The following is an 18,327-nucleotide window of genomic DNA, read 5'->3' as shown; positions in this document are numbered from 1 at the left end:
GCAACAGTAGCAGATGCCCAGGTACGCTTTTACAGTTTATCTACAGTATTTTACTTTACTGCGTTTACCTTTCAAGTACATTTTATTTAAACTGTAATTTTATTACCCTGCATGCAAAACCGAAACACTGATATCAAAACTGTGAAACATAAACTACAATTTTCAAACACTTAAACCCTGGAGCCATCGCGACGACAAGAGCTTGGAGCCAACTTTGTGGGCAGCACGACGAGGAGCTTGAAGCGAACAACAAGAGGATCTTCTTCAGCATTATCTCTTCCTAGTATAATAACAACCCATAGGACTTCGAGGTAGCTCGCCTAGAGCGACGTAAATCCTCACCCTCTTTTAGGCCCCTGCACAACCAGGTTGTGCAGCATAAGTCCTAACTCGCTTTAGGTTCCGAGGTTGTTGTGTGGTACGACGTAAACCCTCCTTTCTCTGTGGGTGATTTGCATAATCGGATATTATGCAAATGTAAGTCCCAAATAATAAAATTGGCAGGATTGAACATTTAAATAACATCATCTCTAAAAATGCCGCCACACATTAGGATAGTTTGGGAAGTCACTGAGGGTTCTCCTCAGGATCTGTGACATCCCCTACCTTTTCTTTCTTTTGGACTCCTGAAATAACTGTTCATGTTTGAGCCACTCCCATTTGCCCTTCTACGTCCTACCTTGAAAACCTGAACCTTGAATTCTTGAAGACTAGAACCATTGATCATTATCGAGAGTTTTCTCAAATGACTCCCGTCATTTGAGATGTAATTAACTATAGGGGCTTGCCTCTATAGGGAACTTGGAACCCAGATAAAATAAACCCTATTTAATCTTTGTATTAAATAGGGGAACTTGTCGGTCATATATAAAAGGTTCGCAGACTAAACGGATGTCACAAATCTCTTAGTTTGCTGGATTGGGTCTATCGCCGAGGTCTACACTTATCTTTCGGGAGGGTGTAGTATTCGCGGTATCAGACACGATTATGCAAACTATTGGACGAATGAGATCCATTTGGTCTCATTTTTCAAAAACTAAAACACACTACTTTCAAAACCCAAACTATATATCTTTTATATTTAAATTAAATCTCAAAAAATTATTTTCATATATCATATTTTTCAAATAAATCTAAATCAATCTAATCGAAAAGAAAAATAAGTTGACCGACACAAGTCAAAATGGACTTTGTTTTCAAATATCCTTATTCGGTGTAAGCTGCACTCTGTTTGCACCAATCCCAACAAAACCTCCTAATTATAGGTCCTGCATGGGTTTACATCCCTTGCTAACTCCTCAATATAACTCTTTTTTTTTTTTCGATTGGCTGCCTCTGGATCACCATTGGTCTTCACAGAACCAACATCAATCATTTGGCCACCACCAACATTCTAACCTTCTTTGGCGTTGTTGGAAGGCCTTTATGCTTACAATAGGTCCTTGTTGGACTACAAATTGGTCACAAAATCAGCCTTAAGTAATGCATTATAGATGGAAGTGCTAGGTGGTCTCCTCGCCATTGCAAGAGAGGCTTTTTGTCAACAAATCGCCTTTGGAATACCACCCCATTAATTGATCTTAGTTCATCACATAATGGTGAACCAACTTCTTCAAGTGGTTATTGAACGATCACATAACCATCACAAGGCCAGTGCTAGTCATTGCAGCATCATTGATTACCAAACAAAAATAATATTGCTATTAAACCGTTTTCCATACCTATTAGTTCACAAGCGTTTGGGACTATGATCACATGGGCGTGGAGAAAGGATCAGCCTTTTAATTTCTTTTGATACACTTTTGTTAAGATAAATGGTTGGCTGGGATGCTTTCCACATCTCATGCTTAAAAAATTAGGAAGATTTACAGACATACTACTCACTTCTCATGCATTAATATGATTAACACCTAAACTTTAATTTTTACATACATACCACCTTAACCTATGCATGAAAAAAAGTATTTCACTTGTTAATAATTAACATAGTTGTACTTTTGATGTGATTTGAAAGATTTGGGTGGCATAAATAAAAGAAATGAAGTTTGTGCTATATACGTAACATCGCAAATACATAGAAATTGGCTGACATGTATGTAAATGCCCCAAAATATCAGGTATTGCTGAAATTTTCTTCAAAATAAAGGCCACGAGCGGACTTCTATTCACCACACTCTTGTTTATTAATACTCCAAACTTAATTGCCACTATCTGCCAACAACAATAACAACAACAACAATAAACCTTAATCTCACTACATGGGGTCCGCTACATGAATCATTTTGCTACATGAATCACATGAATCATTTTTCTTCATTGCATCCTATTTAGTGTCATATTTTCATTTAGTTCTGATAAATTAAGATCATTTTTTATACAATAAGCCCAAGTCTTCCTAGGCCTACCTTTGCTTTTCTTAACATAGTCGAATATAAAACATTCCTCTCCTAATAGGATCATCAGATGGTCGACGTTTAATGTGATGGTTGACCAAATCATCTAAGAAGACTTTCTCTAATTTTGTCGTCACATGAGCTACACCAACCCTATCACGGATATATTCATTTTGCATTTTGTCTCTAAGTGTAAAGTCACTCATCCACCTAATCATTCTCATTTCGACAACACTTAACTTTGTATTATGCTTATTTTTTAAAGGTCAACATTCAACGCCATAGAGCATTGCAGGTCTCACCACCGTCTTAAAAATTTTCCTTCCAGTATAAGCGGTACTTGTCTATCACATAAAAGGTTCGAAGCATTCCTCTAGTTCAGCCAACTAACTTGAATTCTACTATTAACATCCCCATCTATATCACCATCGCTTTGAACAACAAACCCGAGATAAACCCGAGATATACAACTTTTAATGATTTGATCACCCAAAGTTACACTTCTGTCACTAGAGCTACTACATTACTAAATTGTTCGCAGCTACTACTACTAAAATTATATTTAGTTACACTTCTGTCCCTTGATCAGTTTTAGTTCTACTCAAATGAAGGCCTTTAGACTCCAATATAGACCTCCATAACTTAAGTTTTTCCTGGGTTTTTTCTCTCGTCTTATCTACAAGAAGGATATCACCAGCAAAATGCATACACCAAGGTACATTCTCCTGTAAATGTCCAATAATGCCATTCATAACTAAAGCAAAAAGATATGGGCTTAAAGCTGATCCCTAATGTAATCCAACAGAAATAGGAAAATATTTGGCCAATCCTCCTTCAGTTCGAACACAAGTAATAGCTCTAGTATATATATCCTTAATGACTTGAATATAAGTCATATCAACGCCTTTCTTCTCTAGAGCTCTCCAAAGGTTATCTCTTGGAACCTCATCGTAAGCTTTTTCTAAATAAATAAAAATCAAATGTAGATCCTCTTTATTATCACTGAACTTCTCCATCAAACCTCTCAATAAATGTATAGCTTTCATAGTAGACCAGCCCGACATTAATCCAAATTGATTATGAGAAATTTTTATAATACGTCTTAATCTATGTTCAATTATCCTCTCCCATAATTTTAAAGTATTATAACTTAATTCCTCTATAATTCACACATTATGTTGCATCCTTTTTTTTCTTAAAAATGGGGACCAAAATTCTCTTCCTCCACTCCTCAGACAACTTTTTAGTTTTTAAAATAATATTAAAGAGAGAAACTCCCAAATCTACTAAATATTTCCACACTTCAATTGAGATATCATCAGGTCTTCAAACTTTCCACCCTTGGTTTTTTTAAATCTTTATCAACTTTTTTACTAATGCGACAGTAAAAATGGAACGTTTTATTATTATTAATGACATTAAAATCACTAAGACCGATCGTGTTTTCAGAAACTTCATTAAAAAACTTATCAAAATAACTGACCCACATGTGTTGAATATTTTTTTTCTAAAAAAAACACTTTGATTTTCATTTTTAATACACTTTACTTGAGTTAAATCTATGTTTTTATTTTCTTTGTTTGACTAATTTATATATATTTTTCACCCTCCTTAGTATCTAATATATCATAAAGATCATTAAAAACAGAATTTAAGCGTCACAGATTGTTCTTTTAGATTTCATACGGGCCGTTTGAAATTTTTTTCAGTTTTCTAAGCTTTTACATTGAAACCAATTTTTATAACATAACTTTTTATATTTTATCTTTTCTTGCACATTATTATTCCACCACCAACTATTTTTATTTATAGAATCTTTTTCTTTTGATTCTTTAAGTACATCTTTTAATACTTGTTTAATAGTGTTTGTTACTTTATCCCAGATAGCATTTGCTTCTTCATGAACATCCCAAATTTTGAAATATTGAATTTTACTCATAAAAATAATTTTATTTCGTGTATTTTAGGTTCTCCCATCTAATTCTATGATGTTAATCATAGTATTCTTTATTTTACAACTTTCATCTTAAAATCTAGAACTAGTAAACGATGTTGGGTACTTAAATTCTCACTTGGAATGACCTTACAATCTTTACAATCTCGACGATTTCTTATTCTCATAAGAAAATAATCAATTTGTGCTTTATTAGATCCATTCTTATAAGTAATAAGATGCTCGTATCTTTTCTTAAATAAAGTATTAATAATAATAAAATCATACGCTACATTCTTCATTAGTTACTACAAAATTGTAACCACCATGAGTATTTCTGAAATCTACTACCACTCTACCGACATGTCCATTTATATCTCCTCCAATAAAAATTATTTCTTCAAGAATTGACTTACTATACTTACTATAGCAATCTTCTTCTCGAATAGTTCATGAATTGACTTACGATACTTACAGTAGGATAATTTATGAATTGACTTACTATACTTACTGAAAAACTTATGTCTGGTCTGGTGTAGGATAAGTAAATAAGTCTTCCAACAAGCCGCTGATATCGTCTTTTGTCGATGGTAAACTATCATTCTCCATTCCAATCTTTTTATACGGGTCTATTGGAGTGTCTATTGGTTTGCATCCAAGCATACCAGTTTCTTTCAATAGGTCCAATGTGTACTTCCTTTGAGTTACGGCTATCCCCATTTTGGATCTTGCAACTTCCATTCCCAAGAAGAACTTCAAGTCTCCGAGGTCCTTGATTTCGAATTCATGGGCTAGGAATTTCTTTAGCTTTGTCAATTCCTCAGTGTGATCACCGGTAAGGATAATATCATCAACATATACAATAAGTATAACAATCTTCTTCTCGGATCTTTTTGTGAACATTGTATGATCAACCTGACTCTGATACCATGTGGTTTTTTGAATAATTTTTGAATAAATCTTCTCACACAAAATACATAGATAATTCACCTATAAATAGGTGAGTACAAGAGAAACAAAAGAAGGAAAGAAATCTTCCTACAATAAAGTAGTTCCTATAATTATAGAATAACATAAATACCAATAATTAAGGAATTGTACTATGACTAAATATAACACGTACTAAATATAATTAAAATAAATAATAATAATAAGGAGCGTAATTCCACAGATATCATTTGTATTAAGTTTTTTAAGTCATTCCAAAATTTATCTTTATACCCTATATCTAAACCTACTAAACCTACTTGAGGAGCATATACCTACTTGAGGAGCATATGCACTTATAATAGTAAAAATCTTAGTATTAATGATAATCTTAAAGACTATAATCTTATCTCCAAGTTTATTAATTTTCACAACATTATCTTTCAAACTCTTATCTATAATTACACCTACACCATTTCTAGTGCGACTCTTACCAGAATATCAAAGTTTAAAACCTAAATTATCAATCTCTTTTGTCTTTTCTCCAATCCATTTAGTTTCTTCAATACATAAGATATTAATATTTCTACAAATCATTATGTCAACTAATTTCATTAATTTACTATTGAGAGTAGCTATATTCTAAGATCATAACCTAATATTAGTTTCATGGACTAACTTCTTTACTCGCATCCGTCCATAATGTGAAGACCCTTGCTTATTTGACACGACACCCAGATGCTGGTGTGGCGGCCCTTGCACACTTTTCACTGTATTCAGCCTATAAAGGGCGTCGCTTCTAGGGGATGCCCTGACACTTACACAATGATCAAAAGGATTCATGTCATGATTTTTTCAACAAGTTTTACTTTAATTGTCGGCTACCTAACATAACCCTCTACTTTTCACATCCGGGCTTGAGACCGACAATGATAGTGTTAATTGCCACTATCTCCCTAAAGTTCAAAAAATGAACCATTTTACTGTACTGTACTGTACTGAAAAGACTCAAATATTTTGACTCTTGTTCACTATTGAAGCTTTTTGCTCATATTTTGTTTTGACTTATTTTTCCTAAATCTTGCTCTAAAGTATGTGTATTTTCCTTCTATATAACCATTATTATCATCAAGTAAATATGTGCCGAAGGGGAAATTTTGACATTATTTCTTCTATATTCCTGCTATATTCCTGCTGTTTGTATCGACTAACCAGGCTATTGTTCAATAGGTACTACCTGATGAAGTTCTTGAGGTGAATAACAATGTTCGTACTATTGATTTGACAAACAATAATATTTGTAAGTCAATATTATATATCTTTTAGTTTTATTTATTCTTTCAATCTATTGAATTGTTTTGTTTCGGGCTGGAGGAGTCAAGGTATTAAATTTTATATATTAAATGGATTGGGACTAAAACAGCTATTCATAAATAATCAAAGGGTTATTTTGACATTTTTCTCTTGAGTCTATTGTTATATTCCCTCGATCATATGCTTAAAATGTTTAGTTGAAAACTGGTTCATGCAATTTGTGACTTTCATTGCCTTGTCTTCCTTTTGTTAGAGTTGAGAAAATTTTAAGAGATGATTCTCATTTTTTTAAAAAATACTAAGTTCTAAGTTCTCTCTCATCTATAAGCTTAAGCTTTGAGGTTAAAAGTATGTTTTACCTATGAAAATTTTCATCCAACTTCTGTTTCCTTTTTATTTGTGTTACTTTATTGAGCAGCTTGCCCATTTCATCCCTTTTTTGGTCGATTTTTCTCTATAGTGGAATTTATTGTCACAATCATGTTCTGCAGCTGTGCTTCCTCCAGATATCAGTAAATTTGTTCAGTTGCAACGTCTGGTGAGTGTTGTTTCTATCATTTTTTCTTCTTCTTCTTTTTTTTTCCTTTCTTTGCATTTTTTTTTCTCTGTTTTGCAGTATCATGCTTTCGTTCCTTTTAATTTTCATTAGATTTATTTAAGGGGTTGAATGTAGTGTAAAATGAATTCAATGTAATTGAAATATTTATGAGTTGCTGTAAAATAAATACTTGGTTATTTTATTTATTTATTTGTTTGATTTGAAGAAAAATGAAATCAATGTAATAGATAGGGGTGTGCAGTTGCAGTCGACCACGGACAGGAGGGATGGCCGGCCGGCGACCAATATAGTTTCCCTTTTGTAGAATTCACCTCAAATTAGGTGAATTTGAAATACATTGAAAATGAATTTTATGGCAAATTTTGAATACTTCAAAATTTATCCTGCGTTCTGTCTTCCACTTAAGAAATACACAGTATAAAACAAATATATGTATTCCTTTTACTTTGCACCCGTTTTTCTTCAAACCAAACTGCACCTATGTGAACACTTGGTTTAATTATAAAATTGCATTTTTACAGACTGCTTTTTAACTTGAAATCATATTTATATTTCAGGTCCTGGCAAATAATGTGCTTCAACGCCTCCCAAATACCCTGCCAAGTCTTAGATCCTTGAAAATTCTCACACTTGATGGAAATAAGATTAACACACTGCCGGATGAAGGTATTTTCATTTAGGGGCATATTTACATACAAAAACCACCTAATTCCTATTTATTTACATTAACACCTATACTTTACTTTTTTACATTGATACCACTGAAATCTTTCATATCACATAAAAATGTCACTTTTTAACTTAATAACGAAGTGTAATAATACACCTTTTCATGCGTAGGAAAGGTGACATATATGGCAAAATTGAAGTTATGGTGTTAGATGTGTAAATACGTAGGAATTAAGTGGTATTCGTGTAAATCTTCCTTGGGTAATAAAGACAGTTAGCTCATATTTCTCATTGGTTTTTTCCCGTGTTTTCTTTGTGCAGTGGGTTCCCTTTCCAAGTTAGAACAGCTCTCTGTTTCTGGTAATTTGTTAACATGCTTGCCAGATACAATTGGGAAGCTACATAATGTGAGTACTTCTTTGAATGGCGCTAGTAGTTTTTTGGTAGGAAGATCTACTTACATACCACTTAATTCTTATGTATTTTCATATCTAACATCTAAAGTTCAATTTTTACTTTTTATATATATGCCTCCAAACTTATGCATGAAAATATGTATTTCACCTTTAAAAGTTAAAATAGTGGTATTGTTTATGTGATAAGAAATATTCGGGTGTTATAAATATAAAAAATAAAGTTTAGGTGTTCTATATGTGCATACATGGGAATTCAGTAGTACGTATGTAAATGCCCCTTTTTTTGTATTCATTTTGTATGTTTTGTTTGCCTGCAATAGTTCCGGGTGATGTAGAATGTCTTGGGATATGGGGTTTTCTAATATCAATCTAGGATTGGATGAACAAACCTACTCCACTAAGGAGCTGATTGGGCTGTGCTGTGTATCCCCGGTCTTTTGGTTGACATCCATGGTATAAGGCTCCTTAGGTCGGGAGTTCGAATTCCTCTGACTCTGACACAGTTGGTCAGTTGGTCTTAAGGAGGTGATACTCGAATTGTTAGACACATTAGGGGTGGTAGGAGGCTCATATAATAGACTCTGTACATTCCTTTTTTTTTTTTTTAAAGGAGCTCATTTGGCTCACTTATTTGTTTATTTTTAATTTTGTGTTTTTAGTTTGTTTTATTTATGTTTCAATTTGAATTAAAACTTTTTGGCATGTTGAAAATAAGTCAAATTATTCTTAAGATGCTCAAAATAACTTCTTAGTTGTTTTAAGAGTTTTTTTTAAAAAAAAATATTTATTTTATAAAATAGAAAATACAACATGCTTAAAATTACTAAAACATATATAAAAAACAAAATATAACAAAACTAAAATAAAAGCATAATACAAATAGCAATTTTGTTGATTTTAATGAGGCAAGAATTTCATCTTGTTGGATGAAAATCATAAAATAAGTAGAATTCATCAACAATAAGCAAACGATCATCCAAAACTTTAAATTTCTTACTGCATTGCTTTTCAGATCGTGTTTGGGTACTATTTTCTTATTGCTTTCTAGAAAATTTCGCGGTGTGATGCTGTTTTTTACATTCAGATTTATTAAATCCAGTTAAATTTTTAGAAACTGATTGGCAACTTTTTTTCAGAATTTAAATATATGAAGTTCTGTAAAATTTAAGTAATAACTGTAGTCAATTAATTGTGTCATATTTGAGTAAAAGAATTAAATTCTCATTTTTTTTAAATTTTAAATTTCATGATTTAGTTTCTTTTCTTAATACATCATGGGTTTCTCATGCTACTTTTGCTTTACTTGGCTGCAGTTATCCCTTCTTAATGTATCAAGCAATAAGTTGAAGTCTCTGCCAGCTTCCATTGGAAGTTGCACAGCCTTGGAGGAGTTACAGGCAAATGGTAATCACTAATCATTTATTTTGAATTAATCTTATTTTTTTAAAATTAAATCTATAATTATTTTGAACTAGAACCTGAAATGATAATTATCAGACATTACATTTTTATTTTTATATTTTTATTTCTTGTTTGTTTCATGAACGAGGTGTTCTAATTCATTAAGGTTGGTGACAATATGATAGAAAAGGATTAGTAAAATTGGTCTGAAATATAAGCATAAATCGGTAAAATTACATGTATATTATTCTGTATTAGGATTTGTAAATTATTTATTTAACAACATTGCAAATGTACATATAAAAATATGTTAACACGAATCTCGAGGTAGATAAACGACTCAAGAGGATGATATTGACGATCGGGCATACCTGTTGATGGCTGTCTTGAGCTGGATATTAGCAAGGGAGGTGTCTTGTTTCGAACGATCGGCGGAACGTGCCCTAAGATTTTCCGCAGGACGGGGATCAGCCCTCAAGACGATTGATAGGAGGCTCTCTTTCAGATTAGATATCGATCAACCCCCCGGTTTTATTATATGTTAATAACTCTGTAATTACCAAAAAGTTCTTCTGAAAAGTCAATGATGAAGAGACCAATATGTACTTTTGTAATATTGAGACCTATGTCTATAAGTAAGGGGGTCCATCTCCTAAATAAAGGCTACACTTTCTTTTACGGTTCTCTGCTATACATTCTGTCTCCGATTACTTCCTAGCAGAACGTTATATTTCTTGGGCCGGACACTTTTGAATTCAACAACAAAGAAACCAAACCACATAAATGCTTTATTATCCCTCAAGCTCTTGTCAAACTGTAAAATTTACAAAAGATGCAATATTTATTAAGGGTTAATGATGCAAATTACATCCTTAAACCTTATGTGACATGGAATATTAGCACAAAAAGTTTAGCTTGAAATGAAATTTTTTTTTTATTGACTTGTTATAGAATATATCCAATCTCATGATAGCAAAAAAACTAAGGGTAGATGATATGTATGACCTTCCATTAGTTAATTGCAGTCGTTGCTCGATGTAAGATCTTCATGTGGTTCCAATAACAATCACCAATCCCTTGACAAAAACATAATCACTAACAATCAGGGCCCTCCAAAACTATAAGGAAGATTTACATACATACCCCTCAATTTTTATTTATTTACATGTCTGACACCTAAAATTCAATTTTTACATATATGCCGTCTTACATGTACACGAAAATGTGTATTCCACTTCTTAAACATTAAAATAGTGGTGTTTTTTATATGATATGAGACATTTGGATGGTATAAATATAAAAAATTAGAGTGCCATGCATTTTTTCTTTTCCTTTTTTTTAAATTTTCTTCTCTTCACTTTCTATTACAGACAACAATATTGAGGAATTACCTGCATCACTTTGCAATCTCAACCACCTGAAGTCTCTCCTGTGCTGAACAATAACAGGGTGAATCAGGTATGAGAATTTGCAAAAACAAAAAAAAAATGGGACGAAAATGTAATTTTTCTTTTGATTTGACAGAGGAAATAAAGCTTCAAATGTATCATTTTATTTACTTGAAATTCATGCACTGATGCACCAAATCATCTGCAGCTACCTCAGAATTTGTTGAAGGACTGTAAATCTCTACAGAATATAGCTCTTCATTGTAATCCCATTACAGTGGATCAGTTCCAGCAGGTATTTATTTATTTTATTTTTTTATTTTAATATTCTGTAAATATATATATATTATATACAGATGACAGCGTTTGTTGAATTTGAAGAGAGGAGAAAGAAAAAATATGACAAGCAGATTAATTCTAATGTTTTGATGAATTCAAAGGGGCTTGATGAAGGCATTGACTTGTGATGAATATTTTTCTCTTAATACAATATAAGCTGAGGCAAGCATTTTACATATATACCACACAATGGCTATGAATTTATGTATCTAATACCTAAAATTTGATTTTTTACATTTTTAACACTTGTTGCATGAAATTATACATAAAATGTGAATTTCACTTTTAACAAGTTTGTAATAGTGGTATTTTTTATGTAATATTTAGATGTATTATATATATACATGCATACATATATATATATATATATATATATATATATATATATATGTCATACATACATACATACACAGACATACACAGACATACACATCCATCCATCCATCCATCCATCCATCCATCCATCCATCCATCCATATGTATATATATATGTATACATACATATGTATATATATATATATCTCTAGAGACTAAGGTATCATTTCCCTTGCGTATATGCATGCATGCATGCATGCATGCATGCATGTATGTCTGTGTGTGTGCGCGCGCGCGCGCGCGCGCATACATTTTTAACACGTTGTTTGTAAAGCAAGCGAGCTAAACACGTAAAATTTTCTTAGCTCGATTTATAAAAGGACCATTTTTTACTCTAAAATGATTAAATAATAATATATATTTATATCTTTTTTGTTATATTTATTAAAAATGATAAAATTTATTATTTATAAGAATTATTTGGGTCGTGTAATTATAAAATATATAAGTTTAGTGTTAGAAATGTAAATAAATAGGATTTAGGCTGTATTTATGTAAATGTGCCTAAAATAATACATTCGCGGCTTGCTTTCTCATCACATATGTAAATAGATAAAATTAGATTATGTAAATTGTCTCAGGGGTTCCATCGCACATGCCCAAATTTTTAGTCCCACATCTTCTAAAATTGAAAGAATTTTCATTAGGAATCATATTTAACTGTAAAAAACAAAACAAAAATTAATTTTTTGTTTTTCACCCCATTATGATGTGGGGATGAAATAATATTTTAAAATACAAATTTTATTTTTGATGATTATATTATACAATTTCAGTGTAGTTCAAAACTTAGCCAAACAAGATCTAATTTAAATAAATTTGAATTGAGTTTAACACGAATTTTGGCATTCAAGAGTTGTTTCGAACACGAGCTTGCGAATTGTTTCGAACACGAGCTCACGAGTTGTTTCGAACACGAGCTCATTTTGAACAGGCTCCAATATCGCATGTATTGGATTCATTTACATACCTAATTATGATAATAAAATAGTCAATTGGCCCCAAGAAAATAAATTTTTTCATAAATTCATTTTTCTAAATTTTCAACCACCAAAATCCTGCAATTCTAAATCTAATTTTTAGATAAGAGATTTTTTAAGAAAAAAAAATGTTTTCCACATAAAAAATAGAAAAAATTATTAAAAAAAATTATCATGTATTTTTATTGTTTTTTAATCAAAATTTTAATTATTTTTGATGATATAAATAAATATATAAGTTTAATAGTTGAGCAGAATATCCTGACCGGTTGGTTGACATTCATGGTATAAGACCTCTTTGATCGGGGGTTCGAATCCCCGCTCGCACAGTAGACCTTAAGGAGGTGATACTCGAATTGCTATACAAATTAAGGGTCCGTTTGAGACATCTTGTGCGTTTCAAGATAAGCTGCTTATCCTGAAATGCGGCCCGCAGGCCGGCTGCAGGGGTCGACCCGCGGTCTGCGTTTAGTGTAAAAACCCAAATGCAATTTCAGATAAGCTGGCGAAACGTGCAAACCAAATTGTACAATAGCGTTTTCAAAATGCCGCCCGCACTTATAAGCTGCCCAAGACGGATCCTAAGAGTGGTTGGAGGCTCTAAAAAATAATAATAGTTAAAAATAAGGATATAGAGTTTAATTCTACCTGCATCGGTAGCCGCCTTCCGCCGCCGCCTCTGCCACCCGGCAGCTGCCGGTGCGCAGCCGCGCGAAGGAACGCATCGATTTTTATATCCATATTTTAAATAATTGAGCGAGAAGCGAACGAGAACACGGCGGCTGAGGTTTTAGCTGTTTCTGGTCTTCGCCTTCGTTTCGTCCTCCAGATCTCTTGTCTCGAGTTTGCCCTAATTCTTTGAATTGGTACTGGTTTCTTATCCTCTGAGCTTTTTTATCTATGGATTACACCGAGCAAGTGGAGATTTTTAATTTTTTTTAATTTTTTCAGTTAACTTATAAGGGTGCTTTGTTTGCTCTGCGTGGATCTATTGAGGATTTGTGATTGGAATTTATGTTAGGGATTGTCGTTGTTCTGATTATTTTGTTCGTGGAAATGATGTGTTCTGGTGTTGGTAGTGTGATTGACTGGATGGATGTATCGCTGTAGAAGGAAGCAATTTGATTATTCTATCGATTTTGTTTGTAATTTGAGCTTTTCTCTTTTTGCTTTACTGTTACGAGGAACGGTTAGCTGACTTTGATCAACATTTATGGTCCATATCGACAATATGAGTTTCATTAGTCATCTTCCTGCTCTATTAGTGATGAGAAATATTAACTTTATCGATATATAGATTCATATATTTTATAAGTTTAGGGTTTCTTTTATTTTTAATTGTTTATTGTGATTATACTCGGCTTGTTTTAACTATAAATGAGGTTTTGGGATTGGCTTATGAACTATTCTTATTGACTACATTAAGTTTGGAAGATTTGACACTGGCTATTCACTGACCCTCTTCTCTCCTTCTCTCTTCCCATCTCCTCTTTCTTTCTTCTGGTTTTTCTTTCAACATTCTTTGGTATCTTTTTTGTCCCCTTTTGTTGTGCACCCTTTCTCACAGCTCTACCATGTGGCACTTCTTCTTGCCTTTTAGCATAATTTGTTGAGGATTTTGTTCCTTTGAGACAAATGTATGGTTTTGGCGGCCTATATGTAAAAATTGAAGCTTGTGTTAGATATGTAAATACATAAGAATTGAGCTGTATGAATGTAAATCTTCCTAAAATTTATCCACATAGCATGTTTCAAAGTATTGTAACATACAATGTTTAGGAATAGACTAAAAGGCACTAATTATAATTTTGAATGAACGACAATGATCACAAATGTCTAAGCATCTCAATTTGTGTAAAATGGTGAATTTCTAAAAATGCTTGTTTAAGAGGGGTTGATATAGGAGCTTAGAGAGAGGACTCACACGGAGTTTTGTCGACAGGATTGATGGTAAAAATTCTATATAGAGGAAACCCTTCCTTAGCTTTGATGAAAATTGCATCATACCACTTGAAGGAAATAAATACATAACTATTCCTTGTACATAGAGGAGCATTTAAGAAAACTATTGCTAAGCAAGTCAAATTTTAATGGCCATAATGATTTGGAGAAGATTCATAGATTTTGATATTTTGGCTAGCATGTTGGTGGCTATTGAGTCCATCAATGTGCTCCTCATTGGTAGGCACACCTATTAATGTAGGACAACTTAGCTTCTACAGTTCCTTGTGTAATTGGGATGATGTGAATGTCATTATACAAAGGATACTTATATTTATAGACCAGGGACTGCCAAATACATAAAAGCCAACTCATTTATATGCAATATAGAAAATGCAAAAATTATAGATCAAAGAGTATTGTAATGATTGAATAAATCTAGAGAAATTTGAGCTGTACAAAATATGTGAGCAATTACAGTTTTCTAATACATTCAAAATTTAATTGTATTTAAAAAAATTGGGAGCTTCAACATGGCAATAATAAGATATTTACAAGAAAATAAATAAAAGTAAGAGTTCACTAACGAAAGGAAATTTAGGCCCCGCACTTAGGTGTAAGGAGTGACTCTTTTGGAATTAGTTAGTTGTACTTGTGTTGCATTTGAATGATTACACATCAAGCATGCGCGCAATAACACAACATTGAAAATGGTATAAAAAATTTAATTAAATCAAAAGCTTCAAACTATTGAGATTTAGTTTCTTAGTTGATTGCTTCCTGTTGGTTCAATTTAAATACAACTTTTGTTCCTCTAGTTACCATAATCCCATAATAGATCAAATTGTTACTAGGGAATCATAGGAAGAGCCACGTTAGAAGGAATTTCTTGGAAAAAGATTAAGGAAAACTTGCGAACTAGTTACTATGGTCCAGAGGAATACAGGGGCACATGATTAGTTTCAATAACCTCGTAGGATTACTATAGATAGCTACAATATCAGAGATGGGTAATACGATGGAGAAGCAGTTATTGTTTCAGTGAGGATAGAAAAATAGAAATGGGTGCAAGCTCTATTATCGAGCTCACATCAATTTGTCTGGCTTGAAAGGATCTAACATTGAAAATTTTAAAATGTTTATATTACAAAATTTAAATAGATATTGCACTATATTAAAAAAAAAAACTTGTTATGAGGTAAATTCGTGCATGAGCACAATTTTGCTACAACAAGTAACTCGTACGTTGCACAAATTATATATACTTTAAAAATATTTTGGTATAAAGGTATATTCATTTTTGCATTATTAGGCACATTCAGCTCTGCTTGCCACTGCCGCGATAAAGTTAAGCCTAATATTGTAGACATCAATAACGAAAAAGTCAATCAAGTCGAGATTAGTATATTGGTTGAGGCCAAAACTATGGTAGGTTGTTGAGTGGCAAGTTCTAATTTGTACGGTAGAGCTTGCCACCGTAGTCATTGGTTTCGCAATGACCATTACTAGAGGCGATTTAGGAGTGGCCTATGCAGGCCCAAAATTGGTTGTCAGTGATCTATGTTTAGCTAATGTTGAGTTGGATGCCGCCATTGGAGGCGGCAACGACGGGCCTTACATTGTTATTGGTGAAGGTGACAATTTTTGAGTGAGTGAGGAACATGAAGAAGGCGAGCAAGAGGAAGAAGGAAACATAGACAAGACCACTGCTGAAACTAGGATAACTAAACCAAATATTAAACTATAGCAATAGTTAGTTTAAAGACTTCTATACAAATTAAGGATCCTCCAACCTATATTGAGGATGAAAACAAATTAATTGATTAGTTCAGTATGCCCGTCAATTCTATTTCCTTCTTTGTTATGGTATGACTCATATACCATATTAAGACAGACGCTAGATCGAAGCGGAGCAGAAAAATCTGTCCAAATTGGAAAGTTACGTGGGTTCGGGTGCGGGGGAAAAGCCCCGCGGTATGGTACAGGGGTAATGTTGTAATTAGATATTGTGCTTAAGGTTTACTCTTGGGGTTATAAATAGGTCTGTTAGTAACCCCATGAGGTATCCCTGATTTCTGTAAACCCTTTTCTGATTATTGAAAGGAACCCGCCGCTCTGCTCCAGAGGACGTAGGCATCTTTGCCGAACCTCGTTAAATCTCTGTGTTCTTCTGGATTTGTGTCGTTCTAGTTATTCTTCGCCCGATTTTACTCAACAAGTGGTATCAAAGCCAAAGTTCGAGGGGAAGAAAATTCTCATCGACGCAAGAAGAAGTTTGGCGGCGAGATTTTGAGAATCAGGGCCAAGCTTCTCAGAGACCGAACTCTGTCGAAGGAGAGGGAGTTCGCGACAGGACTCTCGATCGCGGCGCGACTCAGGGAAACATATCGCGACAGAGACCTTCGCGGCTGGGGAGATTGTCCGGCTTAGGAGGACGCGGCTCGGGAGAAAGAATCACGAAGGAATCGTGGGAGGCAGGCGGACCAGGGAGAAGGAATTGCCGAGTTTCTGTTCGTGAATCGCACGCGATCTTGGAGTGAGTGCGGACCAGGAAGGATCGAGGCACGCGAGGAGCAGCACTGTTCGCGGGACGCACTGTTTGCGAGACGCAGAGGAACGCCGGGAGAGAACCGCGGAGGTTTCGACGCTGCTTGCGAAGAAGATTTCCAGCCGAGGAGCCTTTTGCGGAAAGGAGTTCGGTCCTTTCCTTCCCTGCGCGGAGGTGCTGGAGAATTTGACTGGACGAAAAGGAAAGTCGCAATTTTTCCTTTTTGGAATGAATAATTAATTCCTTGGAAAGTAAGGAATTGCCGTGGATTCCTTGGAAAGAAAAGCACAGTATTATTATATTCCTAAACTGGAAAAGTGAAGAAATCTAGAGGAATATTCCCCTCCGATTTCGTTTGCTGGAAGGCGCAAAAAGGAAAGCTTTTTAATTAAATTAAGTAAATTTAATTAAGGATTTTCTTTGTTGAATAAAGAGAGGAAATAAAAGAAATATTTATTTCTTTTCTTGGAGGCGAAGAGGAAATTTTTTACTTTGTTCAAAGATTAAAATTTTTTCTTTTTTTTTTCCAAAAAAAAAAGGTTCTGAGCAAGGATTTTTGCAGAAGAATTTTTTACAGTTTTTTGTTGCAGGATTAATTTTCAGATGTCTTTTTCTGGTGCAAAATTCGAGGTGGTGAAGTTCGACGGAACTAGTAACTTCGGATTATGACAAAACAGGGTGAAAGATCTGTTGGCGCAACAGGGAATCTTGAAGGCTTTGCGGGCAGCAAAACTAGATGTCATGAAGGATGAAGATTGGGAAGAATTGCAACAACGAGCGACAACGACGATACGACTATGCCTAGCAGATAAGGTTATGTATCACGTGATGAATCTGAAATCTCCAGGAGAAGTTTGGAAGAAACTGGAAACTCAGTTTATGACTAAATCTCCGACGAACAAGTTGTATCTGAAACAAAAACTGTATGGGCTAAAGATGCAAGAAGGTTCTGATCTAGCGCAACATGTTAATGGCTTCAATCAAATAATCACGGACCTGTCACGACTTGATGTGAGTATTGAGGATGAAGATCGAGCGATGATTTTGTTGTGTTCATTGCCCTCTTCCTATGAACACCTGGTGACTACTCTGACATATGGGAAAAAGACTATCAAAGTTGATGAGATTACTGCAGCGTTATTGA

The 18,327-nt window shown here is 33.7% G+C and overlaps 2 protein-coding genes across 2 annotated transcripts in view; one reads left to right on the top strand and one right to left on the bottom strand.

Moving 5' to 3' along the window:
- The window catches only part of LOC110018101 (plant intracellular Ras-group-related LRR protein 7-like), an 18,221-nt gene extending 6,667 nt beyond the window's left edge, over positions 1-11,554 (top strand). The window contains 9 exon segments of the mRNA XM_020715341.1: positions 6,484-6,553; positions 7,059-7,105; positions 7,684-7,792; positions 8,117-8,202; positions 9,525-9,615; positions 10,983-11,041; positions 11,044-11,070; positions 11,209-11,295; positions 11,357-11,554. Coding sequence (XP_020571000.1) covers positions 6,484-6,553; positions 7,059-7,105; positions 7,684-7,792; positions 8,117-8,202; positions 9,525-9,615; positions 10,983-11,041; positions 11,044-11,070; positions 11,209-11,295; positions 11,357-11,467 — 687 coding nt within the window. The 3' untranslated portion in view covers positions 11,468-11,554.
- Positions 11,555-17,061: 5,507 nt separating this feature from the next.
- Positions 17,062-18,327, bottom strand: part of LOC110039544 — a 98,689-nt gene continuing 97,423 nt past the window's right edge. The window contains exon 18 of the mRNA XM_020744647.1: positions 17,062-17,402. Coding sequence (XP_020600306.1) covers positions 17,062-17,402 — 341 coding nt within the window. The remainder of the gene's footprint in view (positions 17,403-18,327) is intronic.

Source organism: Phalaenopsis equestris, unplaced genomic scaffold (assembly GCF_001263595.1).
Source record: "Phalaenopsis equestris unplaced genomic scaffold, ASM126359v1 Scaffold000002, whole genome shotgun sequence".
NCBI lineage: Eukaryota > Viridiplantae > Streptophyta > Magnoliopsida > Asparagales > Orchidaceae > Phalaenopsis > Phalaenopsis equestris.
Note: the sequence above shows the minus strand (reverse complement) of the source record. Positions and strands in the feature narration are given on the sequence as shown.